General features: G+C 42.6%; 3 protein-coding genes across 18 annotated transcripts in view; 1 reads left to right on the top strand and 2 right to left on the bottom strand.

Annotated features, from left to right (window-relative positions):
• Positions 1 to 16,369, bottom strand: part of LRRC49 (leucine rich repeat containing 49) — a 59,246-nt gene extending 42,877 nt beyond the window's left edge. For 15 of the 16 annotated variants that reach the window (XR_009488115.1, XR_009488117.1, XR_009488118.1 and 12 more), the window contains exons 1-9: positions 16,266 to 16,369; positions 14,702 to 14,832; positions 14,126 to 14,186; positions 13,686 to 13,773; positions 13,019 to 13,100; positions 12,209 to 12,335; positions 11,461 to 11,541; positions 10,725 to 10,863; positions 10,186 to 10,286 (exon numbers count right to left, since the gene is read on the bottom strand). Coding sequence is in view for 11 of the 16 variants with exons in the window: in XM_059858202.1 (XP_059714185.1) it covers positions 10,186 to 10,286; positions 10,725 to 10,863; positions 11,461 to 11,541; positions 12,209 to 12,335; positions 13,019 to 13,100; positions 13,686 to 13,773; positions 14,126 to 14,186; positions 14,702 to 14,832; positions 16,266 to 16,325 (870 nt within the window). In the remaining 5 variants the exon portion in view is untranslated. Of the gene's footprint in view, positions 1 to 8,360; positions 9,290 to 10,185; positions 10,287 to 10,724; positions 10,864 to 11,460; positions 11,542 to 12,208; positions 12,336 to 13,018; positions 13,101 to 13,685; positions 13,774 to 14,125; positions 14,187 to 14,701; positions 14,833 to 16,265 lie in introns of those variants that run through there. The other variant, XM_059858219.1, reaches the window with a different exon arrangement.
• LARP6 (La ribonucleoprotein 6, translational regulator) lies at positions 134 to 7,515 on the top strand. The gene is made up of 3 exons (XM_059858220.1): positions 134 to 365; positions 4,274 to 4,466; positions 5,526 to 7,515. Exons 1-3 carry the CDS (start codon positions 172 to 174, stop codon positions 6,591 to 6,593), a joined length of 1,455 nt encoding a protein of 484 aa, XP_059714203.1. The 5' UTR covers positions 134 to 171; the 3' UTR covers positions 6,594 to 7,515.
• Positions 16,370 to 16,497: 128 nt separating the features above from the next.
• On the bottom strand, positions 16,498 to 21,333 carry TM2D3 (TM2 domain containing 3). Its single transcript, XM_059858201.1, has 6 exons — positions 21,199 to 21,333; positions 20,172 to 20,270; positions 19,238 to 19,395; positions 18,546 to 18,720; positions 17,888 to 17,963; positions 16,498 to 17,609 (listed from the first exon to the last, which is right to left on the bottom strand). Exons 1-6 carry the CDS (start codon positions 21,284 to 21,286, stop codon positions 17,444 to 17,446), a joined length of 762 nt encoding a protein of 253 aa, XP_059714184.1. The 5' UTR covers positions 21,287 to 21,333; the 3' UTR covers positions 16,498 to 17,443.
• Between the last annotated feature and the right edge of the window lie 258 nt (positions 21,334 to 21,591).

Below are 21,591 nucleotides of genomic sequence, written 5' to 3'. Positions count from 1 at the left end.
GAGGAGGGTCGGACCCTCCCGCTGCCGTGCGGGCGCGCCGGGGGAGTGGAGCTGGGAGCGCCGCCCCAGCGGGAGGGGACAGGGGGGGACAGGAGGGGAGGCGGCCGGGAGGCTGTCGCAACCCGGGGCGTCGCGGGTGTCGCGGCGGGCTGAGCCCGGCCGGGGAGCTCCATGGCCCAGCCGCAGCCGGCCGAGGCCGGGGCCGCGCCAGCCGGGCCGGAGCTGCCGGCGGGGAGCGGCCCCGTGCAGATCCGAGTGGCCGTCCAGGCGGCCGCCGAGGAGGAGGAGGAGGACGAGGAGGAGGGCGGCGGAGCGCAGTGCCCCAGCTGCAGCGAGGAGGACTCGGGGCGGTGCGGGCGTTCCAGGTGAGCCCCCGGGCAGGGCTCCGGCGGCGAGGACGCGGCGCGGGCGGGGCTGTGAGGGGCGAGCAGCGAGGCCGCCGCGGACACCCCCGGAACGGAGCGGGCCCGGCTGATGCAACGCCGAGGGGCGGGTGGGAGACGCTGGAAACCCTCCAGCACGGACACCCGGCGGCCGGGAGGGAGCTGCCCGCCGCACCGGTGCCTCTGCCCGGGCTGCGCCCACCCGCCCCCGACGGGACTGCCGGGGCCGGGGGCCCCCACAGCGAGAAACGCCGGGCTGTGATGCTCCCGACATTTCCAATTCACTGCGGTTTACAGAAAGATTTTGGGGGTTAGCTGTAGCTGTGTTTTGGAGTTTCGTTTTGGGGTTTGATGTTTTGGTTTTTTCTCTCTTTTTGCCCGTTTTGGCTGAGTGGCCTGAAACAGCTTTGATGCTTACCAGAATCTCTTACTAGTAAAACGAACATCCAGGATTTTTGTGCCAGCAAACTGCAGGAAGACAAAGATCTACTAGTTGTAGTTCATCCTGTGGTCTGCAGTAAAGCTGAAGATGAAGTCATAAATTGTCACATAAAAATTTAGGTACAGTAGCAAGAAATTCAGTATCCTGTTTGAACATTTATTGTTTGTAATTGATTTTCTAACTTCATACCTAGCACTGACTCAGAATGAACTGCAATGTAGTATTTTAAATTACAGAGGGGTTGTAGGGGAGTGAGAAATTTTCTGTAGCTGCCAAAATTGTCAACTATGGACTACAGAAACAGGAGTTGAACAGAGCTAGGTACAGTGCAGTTAAGGTTTTTAAACTGAGTCAGCTTAGTTATTCCAAAATCATATGTGACTGTTGTATTTCTATAAAAATGTACAGCAGCCTACAATATTGCATTCCATTTACTGATTTCTTAAAATCAGGATATTATTTACATTTGTTATCTATGATAGTATTACTTGAGAAGAGCTTCTAGCCCTGGCCTAGACTAGAAAAAAAAACATGGTCATTTTTTCAAGCTTTGAAAGACAATAGCTCTTAAATATTCTTGAATATCACTTATTTAATCCTCTGCAGTAGGTGTTGTCTGAAATGTTTGCTGACAGTGTTGATTTATATTCAGCTCTTGTGGAGGTTGCCTTTTTGTAAATGGCCTCTTCCTGATCCAGGAAAGGCCAGAGGTATTGCCATGGAGAGAACTCTAAAGACTCTGCATCAAAAGCAAGCAAATGGAGTTTACACGTGCTCCTGCCATTTACATAGAACCTTACCTAAGGAATTCCTTTTTTGGGAATGCAGCATCTGATAAGAAAATATTTACAAACATTTGGAAAATTATTAGGGATGATCTAAAACTGCTGGGAATGAGCCATCTCAGTCTCCAGCTGAAGCTTGCAGACAGCTTGCCATCAATAGGCACCCAGTACTGTATTCATGTTTTTGTTGACAAATGTGGACTGCCCTTGAGTGACTGTACTCTTGGAACTTATAAATTAGATTGCCACATAGTGTTTATTAATGCAATACTTCATTCATTTGGAGACTCAGCTAAAACTTTTCAGAAGGTTAGATGCTATCCAAACAATTTAATATATTGTGAGATATTTAAAATTCCAAATCTGCTCTCTCTGTAGATATGTTTAGTTTCTTGTGTGACTAATGACCAGATGAGTCACCATGTTAAAAGACCGTTTTTCATTCTGTTTTACAAGCATATCATCACAAAGCTCTGAATAAAAAAAATAAAGCTGTGAATAACTACTAGGCTTTGGTTCTTTGTCAATGTTGACTGAAATTATTTATCAACTGCTTTTGTAATACAGTTGATACCCTAGAGGTGCTACCAATTGATCATTATCACAAATTAACATGGAGATACTTACAAATTTCTGCATTCATAGTAGGTGCTATTTCTATGCAGCATTTAGTGAGGGCCATTTTAAGAGCCCATAAGATTTTGTAAAAACTGACGTGTCTGCCAAACATAGAAATAGCGTATAGGTCAAACTGTGACCATTATTTGAGAGGTTAGATGTTTCATCATGATTCAGTGTGTCAGTGCTGTAGGTCTCTACAAACATGCTATTCATTTTTGTTGTTTTCCAAAGCACAACACCCCTTTTTGTCTCTAAACAAACACCTGCAAATATCTATGCTAATCAATCCCTGAAGCAAATGCAAGCCTGATCCAGAACTAAAGGCAAGCTTTTCCCAGCAGAGTTTGGATTTGCAAAAAGGCTGAAATGTTCCAAGCTTCTTGTACCCAGACTAATTCTGAATCAGTAGTAAATGAAGTAGCGGGAAGGGATTATCATGAATGGAAAAGAAACACCATTGGTTTTTGCTTTCTTCTGAAACCAGCACCCACAGCTGGGCATTAGACATGTTTTACCATCCTAATTGTAACTTCATCTATTATCCTCCACTTCTGGCTTTGCCAAATAACAGAAATTCTTGGTCTTGGTCTCTCATTCTTGTCATTCCTTTGAACTGTACCCTATTAAAGGCTAGGGAGATTTTTAACAGGGAGCCTTCCAGGATTGTGCAAGTGAGTATCCACATATCAGATGTGTTGCCCTATCATCAGAAGAACATAACAACTAAATGTACTGTAAGCCTCAAAAAGCCAAGGTGCCAGACAACTGCTGTAACTGGTGCCAGCAACAGGCAGAGCTCCTGTGCAGAGCCCACTGACCTCCCCACTCTCTCCAGACAGCAGCACAGCCACAGCGCTGTGGTCACTGCCTCTGTCACCCCTGCACAGACCTGTCCAGGGCTGGGGATCCAGCAGGCTGCATCCTCCCTGCCAGACAGCACTCCAGTGTGATGCCTGCTCCTTCTTCTAAGGATTTCAAAGCCTGCAAAAGCTACTTAAGGCAATTTTGGGGAAATGCATGGCTACTTCTTTTCATTACTAATATATCTGGGAGACCAAACTAATACATGATTTATGGGGTACTTAGTGGATGATTTTATTTTTTTAACAGAAACTTTCATGATGATCCCACAACAAAACTAGACCACTAACAGCTTGAAAAATTACTCTGACTTAAGACAGACTTGTCCATTATAGTCACCTGTAAATGGAAATTTCTATTTCAGCAACAAACACGTTGCTGTAACTGCACGTGGCAAGATGTCTATCTTGAATCCACAGCTGCAGTATTTTCTGAGGAATAGAATGCTCGATGATGCTCCATTTTGCCCAGGTATCCAGACAATATGATGGGAGGTAAAGAGAAGAAATGAGAATGACCTCATGAGGTCATTCCTCATGAGGAACCTGCATGTGTGCACTTAAATCTGTTCCTGAGGTTCATGAGCTGGCAGGTGTAGCCCCTGGTTATGTTACTCTGTCACTCTGGGAGTGACCTATAAAATGTGCAGCAGTCCTGTCAGTCCTCCTTACTCCCTGGATACCAGCTCCTGCATCCATGCAGTGAAGAGGCTTAAGAAATCATGACTGCATCCAGTTGGAATATTCTTTCTCTGGTATGTGACACTACTCATGAAGCACATAAAGGTCAGGCCAATGTTTAACGGCTTCATACTGAAAAACATAACACTGTAACTGGAGGAACTTTGTACAGCACCAAGTGCCAGGGCACCTTCATTTCATGTTTTGGCGGAGGATTTGAGTTGTCAGTGCTTTCAAGCCATTAGTGTAGATGTCTCATTGTTCTGCACTGAGATCAGCTTTTGGAATGAGCTCAGGAACTCAACTCCTTATGCTTACTGGAAAGCTTCATCCTCTGAGCTAGCCTGCTGGCTCAGCTGGGTGGGTGATACCTGTCCAGTGCCCACATCTAAAGTCAGTTGGAACCAGCATAATGGTTGTGTCCTTTCATTTTGAAAGGCTATTTGAATCCACTAATAGAAGATGAAAATCTGTTGATAAAATGATTTCACTGTTTTCCAGTGGTGGGGAAAATGATGATGACTCTGATCAGAACTGGAAACCACCAGAAAATGACCTGATCCAGAAGTTAATAGCACAGATTGAATATTACTTCTCAGATGAGAACCTTGAGAAAGATGCCTTCCTCCTGAAGCATGTGAGAAGAAATAAGATGGGCTATGTCAGTGTAAAACTCCTCACTTCATTTAAGAAGGTAAGCTAACTTTTTAAGACTTGAAGTAGCTCATGCAAGCCTGATGAATCTAAAAACAGTAGAAGAGATTAAAGTAACATTTTATACAGGCAACTTTATAGTCTTTATCTGCCTGGTTTTTCTATGGTGGTCAGGTTTGTACCCATCCAGAACTTTCACTGCTGAGCTCATTGATGATTGGCTAGGGAAATCATTGGCTTAAAAGCCTGTATGCTTTTAAATTATCATTCTTGGAGACAGGAGGACATTAGATAAAATTAATTTTCATGGCAACTACACATGAACAGCTGGGTAGTCCTGGTAAAGTTACGTTCAAGACTCTGAGAAGGGACAGCAAATCTGACTTTTGGACAGAGGACCAAAAATGAAGAGTAGTATAAAGCATCTGGTAACCAATATCCCTTAGACTTGAAGTGAGTTTTATTATTTTTTTTCTCCTTAGATTAGAAAGACCTACGTAAATCTGTACATAACTGATTTCTAGAATTACACTAGAAACACTTTGTCAAGATTCTAAATCTCATTGTTTTGCAGAGTTATTCAGTCTAGAAGTTAAGGTACTCTCAATTTTCTCAAAGCACTTCAGATTATATTGGTAATAGATAAACTCTTTATAAACATTTAATGAAAATGGAAAAGTTTGGGGTGTTTTTGAGATTTTTGAGGGAGGAAAGATCAGTTCAATACAATGAAGACCTAAACTTAACAAAACATCTTGTTTGGCAAATGTAACCTCCATAGAACATACATTTTGATCATGGTTCAGGCCTAGATGTGGAATGACCAAGCACTACTTGAGCAGGCTTTCAGTAATGATCTCCAGTTGAAGCTTTAGTGCCAGTTCCTGTTTTAATTCGATTCAACAGGACATGAACTTTCCAGGAACTCACTGATGCCCATTATAGTATGAAAACTGTATACTTTCTCACTAAGTCTGCTACGTGAAACTAAAATCCAGGGTTCTGCTTGTAGACTGAAGCCTGCATCTGCCTTAAAATTCAGTGACTAGTTTGACTGGGTTTGCTCAGTTGTGGTGCTTAACCTGTGTCTGTCCCAAAGGTGAAACACCTTACCCGTGACTGGAGAACCACAGCCTATGCACTGAAGTACTCCAGCACTCTGGAGCTCAATGATGATAACAAAAAGGTTCGAAGAAATACTCCAGTTCCAGTGTTTCCAAGTGAAAATGTCCCTACTAGGATGCTACTGGTGTATGATATCCACATGATTTCTGAGCTGCAGGCCCTCAACAAAGAAGAAAACGGATGCATGCAAGAAAGGATAATGGAGCATCTCCTCAAAGCCTTTGTAACTTTTGGTGTAATTTCATCAGTTCGTATTCTCAAGCCTGGCAGGGATCTCCCACCTGATATCAGGAGGGTCAGCAATCGGTACACCCAGCTGGGAACCCAGGAATGTGCAATTATAGAATTTGAAGAAGTAGAAGCGGCCGTACGTGCTCATGATTTCATGTGTGCTGAAAACAAAGAGATTGGCATGAAAGTTGTCCAAATAGGCATGAAACCACCAAAGAAAAAAGTTCCCAAAGACAAGAACCGTGATGAAGATATCAGCAAGAGCCTTAAGAAGGCTCGATCCCTTAACAAGAGAGTTGAGGAACTTCAGTTTGCTGGTGATGAATCTTCAGCAAACAGCTCTTCTGACCCAGAGAGCAATCCTACATCACCGCGGTCAGGACGCAAACGTACCACAACAAATACCATGAGTAATTTGAGCCCCATCATCCACCCAAACAACCATTTGAGTCCTAACATGTCACCCAGATCAAGTCCTTGGAACAGTCCATCTTCACTAAGAAAAGTAACCAAAAAATCTCCGCTGGCTGAAGACAGCAAGATTAACGCAAGCACTAGCCCTGAAATTCCACGGAAATACACGGATTATTCCTCAGATAGCAGCATCACTCCTTCTGGGAGCCCCTGGGTGCAGAGAAGAAAAGCCCAAACTCTGACCCAAGAGAAGAGTCCTGTCAGCAGTCCCATGATGGTTCGGAAAATACAAAATGCAGACGGTCTCCCTGTAGGGGTGCTGAGGCTGCCTAAAGGTCCTGATGGCACCAAAGGATTCCACAATGGCTGTGAAAGGAAGGCTATGAAGGGTGAATAGACTATTCTTTAAAAACAGTTTCACAAATCAGCCAACTGCTGGTGACCAAGCCTGGTGAAAAACTGTCACTTGAGTGACTCAGTTAAGTCAGTATTTAATTTTAAAAGCTTTTGTATTTATATAGAGACTTTATCATTTGTATATTTGTATATTTTCTTCACAGAACAGATGAGGCTGGAAGGCATCTCTGGAGATTGCCCAGTCCACCTCCTTTGCTGAAGCTACAAGTCACTGATAGGTTTGAGTACCTGCAAGGACAGACTCCCCAGCCTGTCTGGGTGAGCATTCCCATGTTCAACCACCCACACAGAACCAGTCTGTGCCCCTTTTCCTGTTACTGGGTATTGCTGAGAAGTGCCTGGCTCCATCTTCTTTACTTCTTCTCATCAGATATTTAAAAACCTTGATGAGATCCTCCCCCAGAGCCCTCTCCACTCCAATCTTACCAGTGGCCACTCTCTAAGGCTCACAGGAGGGACATGCTAGCCTTTTAATCAGCTGAATCACTTAGCTAATGCAGGGCCCCTACCTGCCTCCATTCTTTTTAATGCATTATTCTGAAACACCTAAATATTCAAGCAGCCATATAAATCATTGATGTAAGTACATTATTTGCCAAGCTAGCATCCTGAGGAGCAGTATGTACCTATGCTTTAGTGGCTATATTATGAAAAGCTATGGAATGTTATCAGTCTCATGACAGGGAGCTGAGGTTTTGAAGACTGCCTGTGTTTGCCTCAGAAGGAACAGAGAAACCAATGCCACAGTGAGCAGTTGTTCTCACACACATCACCAAAGCAGTATTGTTCAAGACTGCTTGTCTTGAATCAGTGTGCATTTTCATGAGTAAAGACTGAGCACTGGAGACTGCTTTGTAAGTGTTCTCTTGTATAATCAGATGGAAATAAAAATATTAACTCTAGATCTATTTTGTTTACTTTTAAAATAATTTGAGCTGCACATGAATAGGTAACTTAAACCTCATCTTATACCACATGAAATTCCAGTAGCATTTACTCAAAATTTCCATTGCATTCAGGGAAAAAATCTTCTCTGTCCCATTACTGATGGTTAATTTGGTGATGATGCTACACTCTGTCACAGTCATTTTTATACAATGTTTTAAGCTAAACAGTAGTTTATAGAATTTGAAAAGCAGGCTCAGCAAGAAGTGCTTAAATTAAAATTAGCTATAATGCTACATGAAGTCAAAGAAGGAAACTGCAGTTTTACTTACAAAAGTTAAACTGGAGAACTAACTCAGGGACAGTAAAAACATTTCAAGTTACAATGGTCACCTTGGGAACTGTGCATGACAAAGGTCTCATCAGATGGTGATCCTTCATTCCAAAAGTCCACATCCTGCCCAACTTCCCAAGTGTAACATTTCTGCTGTGTAAATAACTGCAGTAACTCACAGTTAGACTCCTATACACAGAAATCCCAGCTCTGTGTGTTGCTCTTTAGCCACCCACATACATTCCTGGTTCTTTCACTGCACACATTTGGAATCCTCCAGGTGACCTCCTGACTCCCACTACACAAACTGCAGCATGTGCACATTCACAGACTTTGTGAGCTCTCAGCACCAGAATACACAGGCAGGTGCTTGGAGAGCGAAGCCTGCGGCTGCTCGGGACAGGGAGAGCCAGGGGCTGTCACAGCAGCAGGGAGAGGCTGGCAGGCAGCACGGTGCTCCAGGGACTCACCCCACAGAATCCTCCTTCTCTTCTGTAGAGCTCAAACACACACATGCACACCTTGAAGTGGTGGTTTCAAAAACATGGAGCTTGAGGCTATTTTTATTCCTTTTTTTACACAACAAACAGCAATTCTAAAAAGCATTTTAAGGATGACACCACTTTGCCAAGTAGCTCAGTTACTGAAGGCATTCAAGATTCTTAAGTGCTTACACACCACCAGTGCCCAGGGCACCAGCAGAGACCCCCTCGTGCTACTCAATCCACAGCAGCTTTAGTCATACATGCACAGCAATAAAAACAGATCAACATTAATTCCTTGGTATAAATATATAGTCCTCCCTGAGTTTGTTTCTGTCTTCACATTCAATCAAGAGCTCAAAACCTGAAAACAATACAAACCCCAAAGATACACACCACACATCCAAACTGCTTGGCTGAATGCTGCCAACAGAGATGTTTTAAACACCAATAGCTCTGCCTTTATTTTGTCCCAGCTCTTCAGTGTTTATATTATGATGACATATTTCAACTAAGTATTTTTTAAAATGTCATATCAACTCAAGAGAAACAAAGTGACAACGCAGCTGGCATTTTAGTCACTGGTTGCGAGCCCTTCTCACCTACCAAAAGAACGTTTACTTCCGTCCCCTGTTCCAGGGATGCATTCCAGTTGCCTTCATTTCACACAGGCAGTTTATGGCTGGGTTTAAAACCCTGAGGTCTGAAAAAAGCCAGGGACTTGAGTAAAACAAGCTTATTAACTCAGCTAATCCACCCGAGCTATTTAGGACAACAGTTTGATTAATCAAACAGAGCTGGCTTCACCTTACACCATTGCTCCCTCAGCTTGGATTTTACTGCATTTGAAGCAAAAATATAGTTAATTGATTCATAGGAAAGATCCCACATCTGTGATCGGGTCAGATTAAATGTTTTTGCAACCAGCTCATATTCTTGCGATAGGTCAGTGGCAAAGACACCTTTATCATCCGTCTGGAGTTAAATTGAAAGGAAAGAAATAAAAAAGTTTAAATTAGTTCCTCTGCATCAAAAAGGTTTTTTTCTATACATACAAACCAGTTTTATCTTGCTGTCTCACATTTTATTCCACTGTTCTTTCATCTGTGCATGGTTATTTAATTATTTATTTGCCCTATTTTCATTTTATTCACTAAAAATGAATAAATTATTCAAACATATAAGAAAACTTCTTATAATGATGCCACAATTTATCAAGAAAATAGGATTTCCCACAAAAACTGCTAGAAGATGGCTATCAAATGATGCATATATTCAAGGTATGTGACTATGTGCAGGTCTCCTTATTCCTCTTTTCCCTTTCCCCAGATAAGCTATAAGGTGCTATAAAATATACATATATGTTTACACACACACTTGAACAATGCTATGGATTATGGGGGTTAAACTAACAGGATAATACTGAAACCCTACCAATGGCAGCACAAGTACTGGGCACCTGCAATGCTTAAAGACCCTCATGAGCCATCAACAGAACCATCAAGAGCAGGAGCTCTCACCCAGCACAATGAACACCAGGTAAGCACAGGTACATATGCAAGCACTGAAGCCATCGGTTTTAAGAGAAATCTGCCATTGTGCAAAGAGCTATGAAGTTCACTGCTTGTATAGCTGACCATTTTAGCCCACAGAAAAAAGTCCTGGCTTTACAATAGAACCAAGATAAATGCTAGCAACTCCTATTTGAATTAAAAGCATTTCTCAAACAGGACATCACTATTTCCTAAAAGCAAACAATTTGCTACATGGTCAGAAATTTTAAGTCAGTTCTGATCCATAAACAGAGAAAGACATCTCCAACTTCACTCAGCCCTTTGCTTAAATACATGCTTAAAAAAAAACAAACTTACACAAAGCACTGCAGGATGGCCCAAGTTGTACCAGTATCCAAAATGGTGTTTGTCACAGGAAGGCACTGTCTGAGATTTTATGTTTGATGTCATGCAAAATTCTAAGGGAAAAAACAGAAAAAGAAATGAGGACATATATTAAAAGAGACATGTTAATTGACTTAGAAAGGTCCTGAGTAAAAATTAAAATCAGCTACTGTTGATTTTCTATGCTTCTTCTGTAATTTGTTTTGAGAAAAGTTTGCTAATTGATTTATTTGGGGTATAAGATTTAGGGAGCTTGCAAACCAGGTAGAGAACCACCACACAGTCTTATACAGTAATGACAAATTATGATTTGGGATTTGGTTTTGCTTCCATCTGAGACGTTGTTGTCTCCTGCCACAAAGGTGCCAAAACCCCCAGAAGTTCAAGAGTGTACCTTTATGGGCAAGTCCAAGTCACCTCTGGTCAGAGACAAACTGGTGTCACTAGAACAGCAGCACATATCCTGTTCTGATATCCAGAGATGAAGTCATGGTAAATATTTTTTTCCTTACCAATAGGTATATGATTCTGCTGAACCAGTGACACTATCTCTTCAGAACCTGCTGCTGGGGAGTTGAGAAATGTTCCATGTCCAATTCTGTCAGGAGGGAGGCCCAGGAGAATCTTGGTCTCCTCTTCTTGATTTGGAATCTAGAGAGGATATATTCACATTCTGTCAAGGCAGCATAAAACAGCACATTATATAATTACAGTGGACTTTCAGTTCTACTTTCACAGCATCTCTTACCCAAAAGAAAGTGTTAGTGAAATAGAAACAAGTATAAATATGCTGATGACATCATATGTCCTGGTTAATTTCCTGAAAAAGTAACTATCTTTAGTCATTATTGGGCTTCTTGGAGCCAATTCCAGACACTATTTGAACAAAAGCTCAACTCTTTCTACTGATCCCAGTGGAACTAACAGAGCTCACTGCTCACAAAACTGTGTGGATTTCACTACACATGATTGCTGCTATAATACTAGTAAGAAAGCAGTGGATCTCTTAGAAAACTCCTAATTTCACACCTAGACCCACAACTTATATAGTACAGGAAGCAATAATCTGGCTGTTCAGATTTAGAACAAAAGGTTGAAGATTTCTCCTTGTTGTCTCTTGTCAACTGCCCCAGACCATTAATACTTTGGCCCGAGAAGCCCAAAATGCACAGAAGGTAATTTTAGTTTCATTGAGATTTTCACAAAATTACAATTACAGAGAAGCAGCAAAATAAAAAAATCTTTTACCTCACAAAGATGCAGTGCCAGCTTCAGACCTGCTTTTTTTGCTTCAGAGAGCGGTTCCAAAAAATCTTGACCATGTCCTGCCTGGAAAACAGGAACACATCACTATTCTACAGCTTATTTGACAAAATCCCTGTCATTACCATAATTAAGAAGTCTAGCAATATCCAAACACTACATTCAAACACAGTTACATTTGAATGATTCCACTTTTCCCATTACTTCACCATGGAATGCAGCAAGTCAAACAAGCCCCTGCCATATGGTTTAGACCAATGGATCAAACACCAGTAGCTCAGATGATGCCTAAGACTTACAAGCCAATTGTCTTGATTTTGATACCTTTTACACAGCTACCACCTAGAGCTATTTCACTTCAGCTTGACAGCTGTCCTCAAACATTTTTGCTTTCTTAATATGAAATGAGTATTTGGTGCAGCTAAACAAAATGCAAACTACTGACAATTTGCCTCCACCCAGTTATCTGACTGGGACAATTGAGACACACACACTTCCCAGATAAACACTGCACTTCAATGGTTCTTTTCTCAGTCACATACTAATCAAAGGATTCTTTGTTAGAGTATCTGCCCCTTACAGCAACAGGGATTAACCCAGTATCAATCCATTCCAGCTAGGCACAAAAATTGGAAAAAAACTTGTGAGCAAAAACTATAGTCAGAACCACCTGCTGTTACACAACATTATACATTTATCTTTGAGAACAGACTAAAATAAACCAAAAACTTACAGTGGGATCACCACTGAGGTCAAGTCCTACTACAACCCCATCACTGGAAAGCAGGAACTCTTCAGCAAGTTTAACAGTCTGCTTAGCAACTGCTGGGCCATCTCTTCTGTTTATTGCTATTAACAGCCTGGGACAGAAATGTATTAAATGATTAAATTAAATTATTCTTAAATTATATTCAAGCTGTAATATCAGGAGCTCAATAGATCTGATAGCAACAAAAATGGCAATTCATATCCTTCATGGCTGAATATAAAATGTATTTGTATAGGAAACTGTTCTAGGAAGGAAGGTACCAAAGTGCAGAAGGACACATGCAACAACACCCATGAAGAATGAAAATTCTTCAGCTTTCACAAACAAATCTAGTAAGGCTTGCTATAGAGGCTATAAAAGACAGGAGAGCAAACTGTCTGAAAACAGCCACTGACACCTTCTGAAACTTCTCTGCTGGTCAGGACCAGCTCTTCTTTACAGTAGGCTGCTTGTACAGCTAATCGAACTAAATCTTTGCAATGAAGCTAAGCTGTGAAAAGGGAGCCAATTCCATGAAAACTGGTTCTTTTCCTGAAAATGTTGCAAAGAATGGACAGTCTTAAAGATGAGAGGTTTTACCCGGTTTTCTTCTTCACCAATAAAAAAGAAGATAAAAAGTCAGGTTTCCATATTAATTACCTGTTTCCACTCTATGTAATCTGGTTTAAAAACCATTTTCTTTCCTATACTGATGGCTTGTAAACCTCTCTGCAAGCATGACCAAGCATCAGACACAAAAGCTTGAAACAGAGGTGTTCCACATACTTTATTTACCTTACTTCTATATCCAAGCCTTCTTCTTGACACTGTTTAATACCCTCAAGTACAGTTTCAACATACATCCTTTTGGTCATACCTGCAAACACATGCACACATTTGGAACAAACATATTTGAAATTATTTTTATAATATTGCAGACTCAGCTCTCCAATCTCCTAAGTTTCATGTTGCACCTTTGATTTTAGATGATATAGTCTTCTAACCCATGTAATTCTAATTCTGTCTGTAAATATAGCTTTACTGTGAAGCACATATTTGAACTAAACCTCTTCCTAAGCATGTGGAAAAATTTAAATGACTTTGTGTGAACCAGAGAATCACAACAGGACTTCTATTATGTGTTTCTACTAAACCACACCTAGAAGAAAAAATGAAAACAACGAAAGTAAAATATATCAGCTATTAAAAATATTAGCAGACTCAGATGCCATACTCAAGTGAATAACCCAATCTCATGGGTCATAGACTTATAACCAACCCCCTTTTTTTCCTCAAAAATCCAACAGGAAAGTGACACATTTTACATGGTTAAATATTAGCTTTCATAATTAAAGTATATTTTTATTGAGCCAACTAAATTTGACTTTACTTGTTATTAACATAGTCTTCAACTAAGTTTTCTAGTGCAAGATCACAAATTAAAAACTAGAAAAGACTGTACCTGTGGAATTTTCTTCTCTTGGAGTGCTTCTCAGTTCCAGATACTTAACACCATCATCAGCAAATTCTTTAATGACATCTTTAGTTATCTGATTAAGTAAAAGTGTATTCAACATCATTAAAGTGATACTTATAATTAGTTATATTTTTATTTACAACTAAAAGACCCAGTTATTTTTTGTTGCGAAACACTTGCAATGTTTTCAGACCCAATGTATTTTTAATGGTCCCCATATCTGTGGAAATACTACCACACAGAAGGCACATTTGATTCCTTCAGGGATACTGAAGAGAGTTCAAGAGTTTTACAATAATTATTCTGACCTTCAATTGAAAAGGATCATTTTTGATATTGTTACTTGGAACCCAATGCTCTTAAGCCAACTGGCTGTGACTGTGTGTACTGCTTGCTTGTTTTAAGTGAACTTTTAATTAATTTACCAGTAAAATATCTTCAGTCCTCGTGGTAACCTGATAGATGATCTGAAACATCTGAAAACATCTAAAATAAAATTTAAAAAATTAATTGGAAAGACACTGAATGAGTATGTAGGAAAAAAAAAAATCTACGTTTTAAAAACACCTACCCACTGGAGTCAACTAATCAGACTGCAGCTTGAAATACAAAGAAACATCTGAAGGCAGTTTCTGATTTTAGATACTAACAAAGCGTTCCCAACAAAAGCTGTAACTACCACAAAGCTTTTTGAAGGAAAAGGAAAACATGAAGTTTCCAAAAAAGGAAACTATGTGAGCCAATTTTCTCTGAAAAGCAGATGATCTAAGTGAAAATTTTCAATCCTTTAAAGAAGGAATTAATCAACAAGAGTTTTCCTTTTAGCTTGCAAGCACTGAAGAAATTACTTTGTAGATACAAATATAAAAAAATCTATGAGATTATGCTGTAAAACTTAAAAGTATATTTTCTGCAGTTAGTGTGTAAGGCCATACGTTTCTGTTTCCAACTTAAATAAAAAACCTTTGGTAAATGTTTATCACACACATGCATATACTCACTCATCTAAGGTTCTTTTCTTTCCTTTGTCAATCACAGTCATTCCATTCTGGATCTGAAGGTTTGGCTTCTGGGCCATGAGTTTCTTCATAGTAGCAATACTGATACAGCCATTCAAATGAGCATGGAGTTCCTACAGAAATAAAAATCCTTTGGACTTATGAAAAGGATGATGCCTGCACCCTGTTTGTACTACTGTTCTTGTATCCTACATCAGTGTTTCGCTCTGAGTTTGAAAAGAACAGTTATCTGCATTTTGGCTAACAATAACTTCCTTAGGTTTTTGCAAGCACTGGTTCAACTGAGAACTGCCCTGTTTCTTTCATGGCTGTTGTTGGCTCTGGTGTCTGTGGCAGCACAGCTGGCTCAGCAAAGGGCTCTCCAGACAGTTCTTGGGCTGGTGTGATCCAAGGTGAGGAGGAAGCCAATAGCTGCCTCAGTATTACAAAAAGTACACTAAGGATTAAAGAACTCTCCCACTCACTGCAAGTTAAATGTACATGTCCATCATTCAAATATAGCAACAGGTGTCTACACACTCCCCTTCCTTTTGTTCATACTCTGAAGTTTAACCTCACTCCAGAAATGCAGCAAGACTCTGCCATGAACAGCAACTACAGTAACTGCACTCCTTTGCCTGAGGCCTCTTTCTGCCTGACTTTCTATTGACATCCTGATTTTGGGCTCCAAACTTATGATCCTCAGCTCTACTCAATCACTTCACCTTTGCTCCTTCTTATCTCCTGGCTCCTCACTTAAGGCATAGGTCTCTAGCGCCCTCCCAGCTCGTTCAAAATGTATTTACAAAGCATCTACTTTGTTACCTACCTCTCGTCTCCCTGTACACATCCATTCTCAATAAAAAATTCAATAAATACTTCTCTTCAAGCTTTGCATTGGAAAACATGTTGAAATTGTAAGCACCAGAAGCTGTGGCAGCTTACAGATCCTGGTGACGGAGCCAGATATACAGGGCTACAACTGTGTTACATTTTCCACAAACTTAAAATTACCTCACAGAATTCTGTCAGACATTAAACATACACCCTGAAAAGCAACTTAGTGAAAAGGAGCACTGGAACGCAAGGATGGTGCAGTCCGAAGTGGGTTTGCTGGTTCCCCGTGCACTGTCTGTACAGAGCACTGTGCTGAAGTACGCGCCCTCGGGGTTTGGTGAGTGCGGCACACGAGCACCGATAAATCCACACACACCCCTACGGAAGGCTTGCACTGATATGCCAGAAGTAAGGCACACCCTCGGGACATGGAGAAAAAGCGTTATCTGAGCCAGACTACTGGGCTAGGCTGAGGGGAAATAGAACAAAAAGAGAAAATGAAGATCGCGCTCAACTGATTTAATTGCAATTAGATTAGTAAGGTCTGTAAACAAACCGGACAGGCAAACACCCGGTGCATTTTGCGGCGGGAAAAGGCCCTCAGAAACCGCGCGTTTGGGAAGAACTCCGAGACAGCAGCAGCGTCTGTCGCTCTGTCTGTCTGTCCGTCTGCAGCCCGAGCCCGGTGCCGCCGGAGGAGGGTCCGGGCCCGCCGCCCCCCGCCGCTCACCGCTTTGGGCAGCCGTCGGTAGAAGCGCAGCTCCCGCTCGCGGTCCTGCTCGGTCGCCATGGTGGCTCCTGCGCCGGCGGGGCGGGACGAGCCGGGGCTCGGCGGCGGCACCGCCCCGCCCCCCGGCCCGCCCCCGGCCCCGCACAGCGAGGGGCCGCGCCCGCCGCCCCGCCCGCCGCTGTAGCGAGACCGAGCCGAGACCGCAACAAACAGTGTCAGCATTAACGCCATGAAAGCTTCAAGGAGCAGTTTATTGAAGCGATAGCACTTCCAGCCCGACGGCACCGCAGGGCTACAGCGGCGGCCGCTCCAGCCCCGGGCCAGGGGCACGCACGCACGGCCGGGCATCCACCGCGACTGCACAAAATTGCCCTGCAATGGCACTAGTCCGCTACATTATCGCGTGACTAAGTCCTAAGTGGATAGACTTGATTATATTGCCAACTCTTTTTTTTAGTAATTTGGCAAGCTTGCTAGCACAAGAATAGGAACTGTAACTTTCACAGATATGCTGGTCAAACCCAACGAAAACCGAGTTATTCCAGAACAATGAAAAAAATCTATTTCAATCATTTCATATTGAGTGTTTAGTGATACTGCAGTCTAATTCTAGATTCCCCCACAATTTAAAGACGAGTCCCTAAGCAGATATTGGCTCTTGCTATGCCCCAAACCAAGAAGATAATGTAATTAACATCATAAAACATGGTGATTTACATACCACCCACATAACTCAGGCAAATAAATTATCCTCCCACAAATACAAAAAAAAAAAAAACCCTGACATATTTAGGGAAGTTAGCTTTAGAGTTAAATTCAAGCATAGAAATATGAAGTAAACAATTCAGTATTCAAGTTAGTTTACAGCTCTTTGGGGGCCTGACAGATCATCCAAGCTCAAGCACAGTGGAGAATTTGGTTAGCTGCTCAACTTTTTTTCATAGAAAAATACCATGTCCATAGAAGAAATGAAATTAATGTCAACTTACTCAGTGATCCACTCTTTTATTTGACCTTAGTTAAAGGCAAACCAAGTACAGATACTGTACATTAAAGTGTATGCACATAGAACAAACAGTTGTTCTCCATTCTACCTTAAAAGGCTCAAACCTCCACACTTGTTTATTTAGAGCCCTTTGCAGGCAATGACTCCTCTCAGAAACACAACGCACCCACATTTAAATATAGAGAGATCCATCTGCAGGTCCCACATAGCCAACACCTATTAGCAGCACATCAATTAGTGTCCATATCCCAAGTCCACCGAAGCTGAAGAGTTTTCCCAGACCTTCCCGCCACTGACCCAAATAGAAACGATCGGCACCAAATCCACCAAGGGTGATGCTGTAAGAATAAAAATATGATTAATTATTATTTTTATTAGAGGAACTGAGCTTTGGTACCCAAGTGTTTTTCCTCCAGCTATGTTTGCTGAAGACAGCCAGCACTGCTGCATGTGAACCCTTCATGCATTCCACACCCACCATTTCAAGCTAGACTATCTGAAATACTGGTTATCCAGCACACCTTTTAAAAATACCAAGCAGAAAACCACAGAACCTGAAGATTTTAAAGAAAATGAATCTCTTTCAGCTTGACATTATCCAATAGTTGCTGCTTACCTTAGTGCCAAGGCAGTAGACCACTTATAACCTCCAGTCCAGTTGCAATAGAGCATCTTAGGAAAGACACGGTTACCTAAACATTAGAAAATATTAAAACCTTAATGCAATAAACAAAGACCATATTATAAGGAAGGACAAGGAAGAAGATACTATATTTTTCCAAAAGGAGTCTCAAAGGGTTGTCAGTAACTGAGAAACAACTGTCAACACTCAAGTTCATTTATACCCTGCAGTTCTCTGTTCCATCAATCTTGGTCCCATATCAGAAAAGTCAATGAACAAACAGAGGGAAAATTAAGCCTAGTTGGATGGAATCAGCATAATTTTTAAAAACTGGCTTATGGAGACATTTGATATTGATTCTATTAGTGGTCTGAGAATCAGACCACTAGTAGGTTCAATTTTAATTCACAGAAGTTGACAAAAATAAAAAGAACTGTTTTCTATGGTGTGACAGCATACAACAATACAATAAGTCAATGTTTGCAGTTGGATGTCACTATTATGCTAAAAAATGAAATGCAACAATAAAAAATTCAGTAGATTGATCAAGGAGCAGGCTGTTATTGCAAAAGGACATAAACAATCTTTGTATTCACCCATTACAAAATACGTGGGAAATTCTTTAGAGAACTCCAGCCTTTGCCCACCTTACCTAGACAATGAATGTGATCCCGGACTGTGCAAGTTGCATTGTATCGCTGTCGGGGGCAGGAAACTGTCATGCAGTTTGTGGAATTGGTACAGACATAATCACTTGTGGCCAGCTGCCAGCAAAACTGGCACGTCATGTTAATTGTAAAGTTCTCCTGCTCGTGGTTATTCTCATCCTGTAAAAGGACAGCACTATTATTTCAATAGTAGTAAAACCAAAAATCAATGTGCAGTATCAAATTAGATTTCATGAGTAGACATTTTGAGCAAAAGAACAATTGTTGTGTTTGCTACCTTTTATAGAGCAGAATAGAAAACCACCAAAGAGGTATCAAAGTCACATTTAACATTCCTTATTCCTCCAATCTAAGGTTGCTGCCAACGGACGACTCATTTAGTTTCACCTGGAAGGTCAGTTTGTAGCTCTGAGAGATATTTAGCCTCCCCACTCTCAAAATGTTTGGAGTGCTTTAACTCAAAGGCATGGCCAGGTAAGAAAAAGATCCAAGGCAAGAAAGGCAAACCAGAGAAGCACAGGCCTGCCTCTTCAACAGCCCACAGTAAATGATCAAACTTATCACAGAACTGCAAACCTGCCTACATCAGAACCTGGAAATCAATATTCTGTATTTTAATACAAGATGCCACAGTTTAATTACCTAAATCTGGGGTTAAGAGTAACAGGTTACTTACAACACAATGAACATGCGGCTTGACCTTGCAATCAAAAGTTGCTGTCTTCCCATATACACAGGAATAGTTTGTGTTACATGTCATGCAGTCTGGTGGCAGCCTACTGCAAAGCCCGTTGCTGGGACAATTAGTCAGGTAAGGTGGAATTTCTGTACTTTCTGAAAGGTGCAATAAGTGAATTAAAAACATGAGTAAAAAAAGCTAAATAGTCTGAAGTATTTATTTTTATACATATACATAGACAAACGCATGCACTGACAGTGTATAAAGGGCTTTCCTCACTATACACGGAGCAGCATTCCCAGCCTGTGCTGTGAGAGTCAGAGGAGCCACAGGGCTCTGTGCAGGAGAGCAGCCAACACTCCAGCCTAGCACCAGGACTGAGCTGATGGGGATTAGTGCCGCCTCAGCCAGTGCTCCTCAGCAGAAGTAATCAGTTCAGGAATAGCAGCGGGTGACACGGGTAACCTACTTTGAGTTGAGCTCTAATTAGGGCCACAGCTACCTCAGCCATTTGCTGTTTGCACGTGTACAGAATCACCTCCTAAACTGCCAGCAAGAACAGCATTTCTGTCAGTCCTGGTGCACCCTCAGTGAGCTACAAAGCTGTACTGATGGTGGACGGAGAGCAAGTTCTTGCAGGACGGTGGAGTCTTTGAAGAACTTCCACCATCCTGAGGGGTATAAACCTCATATACCACAATGCCACTTTAATCTACCATTTTCTAGCTCGTATATGGACTAGATGTCTAATTAGGTAACCCAAAGTAATTGTTGTGATCATTGAAGAGTAATTCATAATGTGTTACACTGCAATTCTTCTTATCACTGTGAAATCATGCACAGGTTTCTAAGACCCAGTTCAAGAACTTTTGGATTCAAGACTGAGAAGGATCCACAAATAACAAATGAAAGAAACAACATAATAACTTACCTAATGCTTTAAAATAGGGAGCATTTGTACTTGTTGAAGTTAGGCTTTTTGCCAGTGTAGACTGTGGCTGTGAAAGCTTGGTCGTCATCAAAGATCCCGCTACAAGACAAAAACATGGAGAAAGTGAAATTTCTAAAACAAATTTCATCTTCAGAAACAGTTTGATTTCAGCACTCTGATATGAAAATGCAAGTGGAAAGTGTAACAAGATTAGAAAAAAAATCTGTTTTCCTGTTCTAATAATAGTGGGATATTTATGTTAAATATTAGAAAGAGCCTTAGAATGGAATTGTTCCTTTAAGACAAGGAACTACATTTATTTCCATTCAATCTTATTTTCTGATTCATGAGAATTAAAAGCACTGCTCAGAAAGCAAATTTTACACAGTGTTTTCTACTGAACAAAAGCATTTAACGAAGCAATGCAAGTTCTTTGACAGAAAGGCGGAGCAGAGGAACCGTTCGGGAGGCACGGCTGTGGCCGTGCGGGCGCTGCGCGCTGCTCCCTGCGGGAACCGCCGGCTGAGGGCTGGGACGGCCGCGATGCGCCAGCTGCTGCCGAGCCCTCACGGCAGCCACCGGCCACGGGTGGAGGAAGGAGAGGCAGCTTTGCCACACCACCCACCCTGACCGTGCCGAGGAGCCCCAGGACGCTCTGAATCACACACGTTCGCCACAGAGAGCAGGTATAAAAGGTGCTTTGTAATAGAGCAGCACACGAGCCGGCGAGCGGGGCCTGGCCCGTCTTCTGCCCCGACACCGAGCACCTCAGCCGCAACCCCGCACAGCCGGCACAAGGAAATGCGGCCGTGCCCCAGACACCCGCTTCGCCCCCGGTCAGGGGAGCGGCAGCGCATCCTCACCCCGCCGCGGGCACCGCCACCCCCGCAGCCGGACCCGCGCTCAGTCCTGGCCGCGGGAGCGGCCGCTGCTGTTCGGGGCAGCCGTCCACACCCCAGGCCCAGCCGGAGCCCCTGCCCCTTCTCCCAGCCCCGCCGCCCTGTCTCGGCTCTGTGGCCGCGCTCACCTCGACCCGAGAGGACGGAGAGCTGTGACAGGAACAGCGCGGCCCCGCAGAGCCCGCGCAGGGCGCGCCGCCACCACCGCGCCGCCATCTTGGTGCGGCGGGCGGGCCCGGCGCCGCCGCCAGGGGGCGGGCAGGGGGAGGGGCCGGGCCGGCTGAGGGGAACGGCGGCGCCAGGGCGGCCCCACACGGGAGCGGACACCGACACCGCCCCAAATCCGCTGTGAAACACCCGAAACTCCCGCAGAACCTCAATGCTGCAGGCTCAGTGCATCGCACACGGAGCACGACAGCGATCGTCCGTAAAAAATGTACGTATGTATAAAATATAGAAATAAAAATCGTCCGCCACTGCCCCTGTTAATTCTGTCAAGTGGAACATAAAGCTTTCCCATT

The sequence above is a fragment of the Haemorhous mexicanus genome, chromosome 13 (assembly GCF_027477595.1).
Source record: "Haemorhous mexicanus isolate bHaeMex1 chromosome 13, bHaeMex1.pri, whole genome shotgun sequence".
NCBI classification, from domain to species: Eukaryota; Metazoa; Chordata; class Aves; order Passeriformes; family Fringillidae; genus Haemorhous; species Haemorhous mexicanus.
Note: the sequence above shows the minus strand (reverse complement) of the source record. Positions and strands in the feature narration are given on the sequence as shown.

Coding starts and splice junctions, on each gene's coding strand:
- LARP6 (XM_059858220.1), top strand. CDS start 172: ATGGCCCAGCCGCAGCCGGCCGAGGCCGGGGCCGCGCCAGCCGGGCCG. Junction 366..4,273: donor GGGCGGTGCGGGCGTTCCAG/GTGAGCCCCCGG, acceptor ACTGTTTTCCAG/TGGTGGGGAAAATGATGATG. Junction 4,467..5,525: donor TCCTCACTTCATTTAAGAAG/GTAAGCTAACTT, acceptor TCTGTCCCAAAG/GTGAAACACCTTACCCGTGA.
- TM2D3 (XM_059858201.1), bottom strand. CDS start 21,286: ATGGCGGCGCGGTGGTGGCGGCGCGCCCTGCGCGGGCTCTGCGGGGCC. Junction 19,396..20,171: donor TCCCTATTTTAAAGCATTAG/GTAAGTTATTAT, acceptor TGCACCTTTCAG/AAAGTACAGAAATTCCACCT. Junction 18,721..19,237: donor AGCCGCATGTTCATTGTGTT/GTAAGTAACCTG, acceptor GTCCTTTTACAG/GATGAGAATAACCACGAGCA.